Source organism: Mercenaria mercenaria, chromosome 16 (genome assembly GCF_021730395.1).
Source record: "Mercenaria mercenaria strain notata chromosome 16, MADL_Memer_1, whole genome shotgun sequence".
In the NCBI taxonomy this organism is placed as follows: domain Eukaryota; kingdom Metazoa; phylum Mollusca; class Bivalvia; order Venerida; family Veneridae; genus Mercenaria; species Mercenaria mercenaria.
This window is the reverse complement of record NC_069376.1, coordinates 27,998,021-28,007,079: the sequence shown is the minus strand read 5'-3', so window position 1 is coordinate 28,007,079 and position 9,059 is coordinate 27,998,021. Positions and strand designations below refer to the sequence as shown.

General features: G+C 36.4%; 1 protein-coding gene across 1 annotated transcript; it reads left to right on the top strand.

Annotated features, from left to right (window-relative positions):
• Positions 1-1,781: 1,781 nt before the first annotated feature.
• LOC123541294 (uncharacterized) lies at positions 1,782-8,671 on the top strand. Its single transcript, XM_045326710.2, has 4 exons — positions 1,782-1,877; positions 3,464-3,520; positions 4,908-5,114; positions 6,042-8,671. The coding sequence occupies exons 1-4, from the start codon at positions 1,862-1,864 to the stop codon at positions 8,153-8,155; spliced, it is 2,394 nt and encodes a 797-aa protein (XP_045182645.2). The 5' UTR covers positions 1,782-1,861; the 3' UTR covers positions 8,156-8,671.
• Positions 8,672-9,059: the final 388 nt, after the last annotated feature.

Genomic DNA, 9,059 nt, shown 5'->3' with positions numbered 1-9,059 from the left:
AGAGACAGGAGATTTTGTTTTTATTGCAAAAATGTTGTTGAAAATGAATGTCATTTTATATTAGTATGTCCTTTGTATAAAACACTTCGAAAAAATACATACCAAAAAAATTCTATGAAAATCCAAATGTTCATAAATTTAATATTTTGTTGGCTTCCAAAAATGAAAATATTATTAAAAATACTGCAGTTTATATATATAATGCTTTAAAGTTACGGCTGTCTGAGATAGAGATAGTTTAAATTTTGTGTTGTATGTTTTACATATGCCATAACTATTGTATTTATATTTTGTATAAGTTTTATTTTATGAAAAAGCATTACTTTCATTATAGCCAAGATATTGGTCTTGCCTTGACAAGGCTGATAGTTGGGCATAGTAACAAAGGTACAGATATTAATCTATTCTGTCCATGTCTTTTCTTTATTTCGTTTCGGCAAGATACATGGACAGGCATGTATTGAAGCTTTAAAAAGTTAGAAATTATGTACAAACCTCTTTCTCAAAACAAATGCTTTTTATGACATGAGTGATATAAATAGTTAATATTTACTTCATTATTCCTTATAAGAGTTGTTGTATGTAAATGTTATGTTTGTATATATGTATAATGTATATGATTGATGGTGTATGGGCCGGAGGCCTAAATCACAATAAAGATTTGTATTGTATTGTAACATTCAAGTGTTCCTGGATTCTGTACCAGTACAAACCTGTTCTCCGCAAGTAAATGCCATGAGGACGAATGATTTCAGACACAATCGCCCGGGGATCGAACTCACAACCCCGCGATCCGTAGATCTGCGCTCTCCCTATTGAGCTATGCGGGCGGGCCCACCCCAGGCAGCAAGACGAAGTTTCGAACACAATTGAAATCACCAGACATTCCTGTCCGTTGTTTCGATATATTTTATTCTACTGTCCGTTTACATTCGTCTATATGGTACAGTTGTTAGTAACGTTCAGATATCAGGTTGAAAAGTAATCAAAAAACACGGGACAACTAAGATAAAACCGCCATCAGTTCTAAAGTCAGATCGGTAACCAAAATACTGCTCTGGACGGACGAACCATCTGATGTTATAATACTGTAAAATCATTTAATTTCGTGGGCATGGAATTTCGTGGTTTTGGTCAAAACAGCAATTTCGTGGGGGGTACTATTTCGTGGATTTCAACATTTGAATATAAAATGAATGGGAATTTTACTTGTTTGTTGGGATTAAATTTCGAGGATTGACTCAACCACGATATCCACGAAAATTAGTCCCCCACGAATATTAATGATTTCACAGTACATAGTTTATACTCACTTGAAGGACGGACGTGCCATTAAATTTTATACAAACTTATTTCACATTCATAGGTATTAATCGTATGTTCGAACTCGCTGAAAGGAGGAGAAACGCCATTATAAAACAAAAGCATTACCTACGCCTTGACTTTTGCCATGTCTATAACCATGTTTGACAGGTGTTGAGCAAAGTAACACCAAATACTAGGTAGGTGAACTATTTAGAAACAGCATTAATTAATTTGTGATGGTACACAAAATTGATGTAACATTGTGTATTGCAAGGGCAAATGGAATTCGGCCATATTTCTTTGTTGTTCTTTTTATTGCTTATTTTGCGAAAGATAATAACATTCCGACGATACCAGTTTGTCGCTTAAAACAAAGTTATGAAATCTCTACTTTTTGACTTTATTTACCTCTCCAAGGTTTGTCCTATTTGTCCTATGCAATGGAGATATTTAGGTCATTCACTCGACTAAGGTCAAGCCACTGTTATCAGTAGGTTATTTTAAAAATGTTTCTGTAAGGAAACTGTAATCATAATTCTCTGATCAGAGTCTGGTTATGGCAGGCTTGACTGGTAAGACCATGTATTTATAACGTTTTAGAAATTATTTGTTTGTTTAGTTAAAGTTGTTGTCTCCTTAAAGATGATATTGTCACTTATTCTTTATCTTTATCTTTAATCGTTTGCGGTGTAACTGACTACTAGTATGTTACTGTTATACTCGACATACGTTGTTTTTGAAAAAGATGCTGTTGGTTTTATTTTGCTGTTTATATTTTACAGTAACTGTTGCTTTTATGTCTGTTGTAATATGAGCCGTGCCATGAGAAAACCAACATAGTGGCTTTGCGACCAGCATGGATCCAGACCAGCCTGCACATCCGCACAGTCTGGTCAGGATCCATGCTGTTCGCTAACAGTTTCTCTAATTCCAATAGGCTTTGAAAGCGAACAGCATGGATCCTGACCAGACTGCGCGGATGCGCAGGCTGGTCTGGATCCATGCTGGTCGCAAAGCCACTATGTTGGTTTTCTCATGGCACGGCTCATATAATTTTACTGTGTTGTCTCATTGATAAAAGCAAACTTTGTTTGTATGTTTCAAGCTATATGATCAAAATTTTTGATCTTGTTTATTAAAATGATATTATTTATATATGTATTTTTATATTGTTCGATTCCATTTTATCGAAATCATGAATTTTAGTTATTGTTTGCTTGAAGATGTTGGCTGTATTGTTTCATTGATTGATTCTAATAAATTAAAATAATGTCTTGTTATATTTTTTCGTGTGGATTTTTTTTCAGTTTTTGGTCAGTGGGAATTGCATTTTTATACTTTTTCCGTCTATATTATTTGCATTCGCTGATTGCTTTCCGTTCGCTGCTGTAGAATCTTTTATTATCGCTTTTTGCTTAATGACGTTTTGTATTTTGCGTTCATTTAATGCATTTATTTTATGCTAACTGATGAAATACTGTGTTTTATCAGTGAGATATAATTCATATCACTCACTGCATATCACTCACTGTAAATGCTATAGCTTTGCCGATCTACTTGTACACTGAGTATTAATTTTAAATTATTTCCTTAAATAAGGATGAAAATTGTAGCTGCACTTTGTTTTTTTTTTATGTTATATTTCTCGATTCAAATTATTTTACTTAATATGAATTTCATGACGTTTTGTAGCAAGAAGAAAAATAAAATGGAACTTTATTTCGTGCGCGTCTTTAACGTCACAACACGTCTGACGTCATGTTTGTTTACGCGCGTCTGTTTCCCGCGCTAAGATTAAAATTTGTTGTAAAAAGCATATCTCAACACAATTAAGCATAAAATAAAAAGAAAATTTGTTTGTTTTCGTGAATATGGAATATATCTCACCTTAAAATGAGAAAATGTTCACATTTTCACTCGTTCTACGCGCTCGTGAAAATATTTGAAGTTTTCTCACATCTCGGTGAGAAATATTCCATATTCGCCCAAAACAAACAAATATTCTCTATTTTTCTATATTTTTATTATTGATGCATATGTACATGTTTTAGATTTTAGTAAAACATATTTTAAACAAACCGTTCCGCTTCCATTTATGCTGTTAATTGCGTGAAATTGTGATATAATTATTATGCCGCTGCATATATTCTCATTTCAGAATCACCTAATTTCTACCTAACTCTAGTGTCGCTAGTGTCGTTATGGTTCACGCAAGGCAAGTATCTATTACATATTCATTTTACTTATATACATTCTCTGAACTTAAGTGACGAAATACTGCCTGTAATAACACCAAAAATACTGATTTAATATAATGACGAATGCATATAAATAACATATAAATAACATGTTAAAACTTTAATGTCGCAAATTAGTGTTATGCTCAGCATAGCCTAAATAGGATGGCGGGTTATGAAAACAAAACTATCTGCAACTTTACTTTGTATTCACATTGATAGGTGTTACGTCCAAATTAATAAATCCGCGTCATACACAAAATTACGGTAATCATTACACCCCGACCTGGGCCAGGCTATAGAGCCATCTTTTGCCAAGTGGTTTTAGATAGCTAGCTTTAAGTCACTTGTAGCATCGACATCACGCTTGGGATGTAAAATTCTTCATGTGAAGAAATATTTAAGCTGTCTTACGGAAGGGCGCTAGTTCTACCTAGGCAACAACTGGTGCTTTTACAATGTACTGAGAAGCACATTGTGTCTCTCTTGACCATCAGTGGCTGGAAAATGCAACATAAGACCTTAATTTTGTTGGTGTAACTTTAAACAAAACAAAAACACAGTGTCCCTTGTACTTTAGATGTTACATATAAAATGTTAAAACTGTTAACTTCTATTTTTATATCAACGCGATCATCGAAAGGGTTCATGAAATCCTGACTAAACACTTGAAATTAGAGGGTACCCTTGTCTAAAAATCCATAATGCTACAATATTGCAAAAAGCATCTAAAATCTATAAAAGTCAGAAAAGAACGACCAGTTATATCAAAAAGAGCTCAATGTTGCAAACGGATTCTTTACACATTTTTTCTACAATTCCAATGGCCCTGTTGTGAACAAACCCAGTGCACTCGGCTGATCTATTACTGGAACAAGTTCTAAATCAGTTTAAATAACATTACGTTAAACGTCACCCACAAACTGTTTTACAGGGCATCTGCCTTATTCATGACAATGCACCTGCACAAAAGACCAGTATTGAACAACAGTGTTAAAAGACCAGCATATCAAGCCATTGTCACATTATTCATATTCGTCCGACTTTAGTTCTTGTAATCTTTTCCCTTTCCTTTTCTGAAACAAATGCAGGCTGGACATTGCTACAATTCCAAATGTGTCTTTAGTAGCGCGTTGTATCAGTGTCTGCATAGTGTACTAAGGTCAGAAAACTCTTTGATTTTCAGATCATTGATAGCCCGGACGGAAAAGTGCGTTTCTATTTAAAGTTGAATATTTTGAGGGAATAGTGTAAGCAATCTGCTTAAATACAGATTTTTCAATACTTGATAAAGACATTCTCCAAAGTCCCGTCGTACTGGAGTCTCCGTTTAGTAAATTGAGAATATATTTGCATTTTATACAGGACACGCAAGTGGCAGCAACATGAATGGTAAATACCTGGTAGCAAGTGGAGGAAACCAGGGGGTACCATTCAACGACGACTACTCAAGCAAAGGCCATGAATATTTTGATGTTTATTCCCCAGAAATAGCCACACATTATGGCGAGGTCTTCTGGACAGACCAGGGCAACAACCCACTTCCGAAAGAAATTATCGACAGGTTCAAAGGTCTAAATGTTGCACATTTAATTCCTCTCTTCTGTAAAATATACTTTTATAAGTATCTATCATTATATAGCAGCAAACTATAATTATTAGGCGCAAGCAGTCCAAACCGTTCGACATGTCCAACAGCGATAGTGGACGAACTAAATATTAGTTAAAAAGTAAGTAAGATCCTCCCGAGAGACAGCTTTTACAGATTCCCATCGCTAGGTTCCTCGCAAGCCATTTGTCACTGTTTGATATGCAGAAATCTTCAGGACATGTAAAAATAATGCTAGACCATCGTTTGGAAAAAAAATCTTTCTTAATGGAATTATGTCAAAAAAGAAAATTTACCTCTCTCAACCTCACCTCGGAGCAATATAGCATTTTCTGCAATGAAATGTATTTCCTTTTCCTTGGTCTATAACCCTCTCAAGAGCAAAATCTTTGGTATAACCAAGACTTAATTTTCTCTCAGGTCCTTCAGCCAAGATATGTTCACATTGATCAATTTGTCTTAAACTAATTGCTACATCTGTAATAAACAAAGTCAGTTATGATATAGTTTGATTTTATTCTTTGCCTCCAAAAATGTGAATGAAACGTATCAATTTTAAACAACAAGGACTACGATTCCATAGAAGCAGACCAGCCAACAGCGTATGCATAGATGTGAACTATATTATATAAAATACCCTGACGAAGTTGAATATATATTTGATAAAACATACAAGTCAAAAAACACAGTGGAGAGTGATCTTACACTGTTTGTTTGAAATATTATCGCTATGCATAAAACCACATTCTAAATTCCTGCAATATTCTTAGGTTACAGTCAAGTGCCACTGGAATTCCTAACGCACACGCATAAACTCTAAGACAATTTTCAAAATTCTTTATTGCGACAAAGTTATGTTTTTTTAATTGAAAGCAGTGTTTCATTTTTAGGAAAGGTCATGGCCATAACTGGGTATGAGCAAGATCAGGTAATGGTATCGCCGGTAGGTCAACCCGGTGTCAACCCTGGTGCTGATGTCTCCGTTCCGATTAACTGGGCATATAACCACCACTACCAAGCATGGATGACCGGAAATCATTCCGAAATGGTCCGAATACCTAACCCAGATCCGAATGACGTAAGAGTTCATGGTTCGCCCATGAAATGGATGGCTATAGACAAACCATCTGCCGGAGAACGCATCAACAAGAACATACCAACCAGTCAACTGTTTAGTGAAGGTAATGGTGGTGAATCTCGAAAAAGCTTCCACGGCTACCCGACAGGATATGCACAGTTGATTGATTCCCCAAATATGTGGCATATTACACCAATGCAGATAGATACAAGGAACCGTGACTGTGGTATTACTCCAAAAGACATAAACAATTGCACTGATCACACAGTACCAGGACCCGAACCCAAACAAGCAAGGTATGGACTTGGAATGCCGAAAGGTGGATCCCCCTACTCTGGAATACTTGAGTGCCCATGTAACTCACGATATGGTGGGGATCCATCAATTTATGGCAAAGACACCAAAACAAAGACTGTTACTCATCATTACACATGTGTATCGCGGTCCTCATGCCAATCTGCTACAGTGGTGAGTGCTTCTGAATGCTTCAGCTCAGTTGAAATGCTAGGAATTAAGGCAAGTAAGAACGTAACGGTATCTTCTCCTACAAATTCAGTGCCACATGGATGCTCAGTGCAATCGTCATCAGACGGTACATGGACAGTTACATATAACAGATTTCAGAGCTCTGCCAAATGTTCTACCTCTCCTACGAGATCTGGAACTGCACGCTTTAGCATTGGGACAACATCTAAGGTAGATCTTAACAGTACAACAGCAATGATCACCATTTCTGGTCCATCTAATGTTTGGTTTGGAATCGGATTCAACGCAAGTCACATGACTGACTCTCCATATACAATAATTGTGAATTCGACGGGAGTCTACGAACGTAAGATTGGTACATGTGGAAGCGAAGCTGAACACTGTCCCGGAGATCCATTGGAAAATTCTGTTCAAGTAGTGTCCAGCAAAGTTGCCGATGATATAAGAACAGTAATGTTGACACGACCCCTTAAAGGAAAAACGAACAAACACTACACGTTTAACCCGTCAGTGCAATCTCAAATAAACATGATTTCTGCCATAGGATCAAGTCAAATGTTTGCATATCACCAAAACAGGACAAGTGGTGTTTTGACACTAATGACTAAAGCTGAACCAAATTGCATCTGTGATATAGGTAGTATTGGCCAACTGTGCGATACAAATGGGACTTCATGTGACTCATTTACAAAAAATTGCGTACCGCCACCTGCTGCTGACCTATTTAGTCAACGAAACCCAACATGTAACTCAAAGCAGTATGCTGGTGGTCTGCGATGCTGCAAACACAAGCGTATTATGCTTGATGCGGATCAGCCAATCAGGCCTGAACTTTTAAGATATCACATGAAATTTCGATTTTGGTTTCAGGAATATGAAATTAACGGCGAGCAAGTATCGCATTACAATCTTCAGCGTATATACTACCAAACAGAAGCCTGGGCTGGGGAATATGACATTCCACCTGCCTTTGCACTTCCAGGGAAACCTATTCCTGGTTACCCTAATTGGCCAGAAAAGACTCCTACTCCAGGAACAACTTGTACCGGAAAATGTCCAGACGGTGATGACTGTGAGTGTGTCCACACGATCACGTATAAATGGACCGTGAGCAACATTCGACTAATTTACGCTGGTGGACACTGCCATGCACCGTCTTGTATATCAATGTCTCTATATAGGAACGATACCGGTCACGAAATGGAGTTACTTTGCGAACAGGTTCCAGTTCTCGGAAAGGGTAATGTTACGCATGACAAATATGATGAAACAGGTTATATCGCCATACCACCGTGTCTGTGGGGCAATGATAAGGGACTCAATCCTTCGGTAATGTTGCCACCAAACACTCCTATGGTGTCTATAAAGCACAACAGGAACACGCACATGGGCCATTATGGTGAAATGGCAATGTGGCAGATGAGAGGAACATCCTTTTAATGAATCAATAAATTGTTGTTGATACATAATTTATATAGAACTAAACTGACAACTGAAACAATACGCATTTTTTTCTATTTTACCGTTGTTGAATGGTGTGTGTTTCAATAAGCATATGTCGTTGAATTACTGTGATTTTTGCTAGACCTTTCTCAAGATAAAATGAAATTGCTGAAAGTGTTTTTGTTTCTGTCTAACGATTTATTTGTTCGTAATAATATTATTGCACATGATAGTGACATTATTATTACATTGATTCAAGAACTGGATATATTTTTTTTTTTTGGATTAAGAGCCACACAGACACAATTTAGTGATATGCGAGTTATCCAGCTTTTGATGGTGGATGAAGATACCATATGCCCCCACGGGCATTATTTCAGGCATGTGCGGTTACTTGGATAGAACAATTTACCTTCCAAAAGCGATTTGCATGAAAAATTATGTATGCATGAGTTGGATAAACTTCTTCTATATACGTAAGTGAGAAAGGTCATTTTGTATATGACTTCCTGCAAAGTAATTGTAACAGACATATACTGATATTAATTGCATTCATTCGCATCTTAATGTTTAAGTTATACTTTGTCTTGAAAGGACATTTCTAACGTTTCCCGATAAAATGTTGTATTTTCAGCAAATTTCCGAAGGCGGTACAATAAAGAATATACGTATTACTTTATTTAGAATGGCGTTCGATAGTTTTAGTAAGTTGTATATCGAGTTCCACTACAGTAACAAGAGGGTCATCATGACCCTAGATCGCTAACCTACGCTTCACAGATTGCTTGAACAAAACAAGTATCACGCAAAAAAAAAGAAACATGTGTGAAATTACTTTGACATTTGGCAAGCGTTTTTCTGACAAGATTTTTACTAAGTTTTCACTACATATATGAATATA

Coding starts and splice junctions, on each gene's coding strand:
- LOC123541294 (XM_045326710.2), top strand. Junction 3,521..4,907: donor GTCGTTATGGTTCACGCAAG/GCAAGTATCTAT, acceptor CATTTTATACAG/GACACGCAAGTGGCAGCAAC. Junction 5,115..6,041: donor AATTATCGACAGGTTCAAAG/GTCTAAATGTTG, acceptor TTTCATTTTTAG/GAAAGGTCATGGCCATAACT.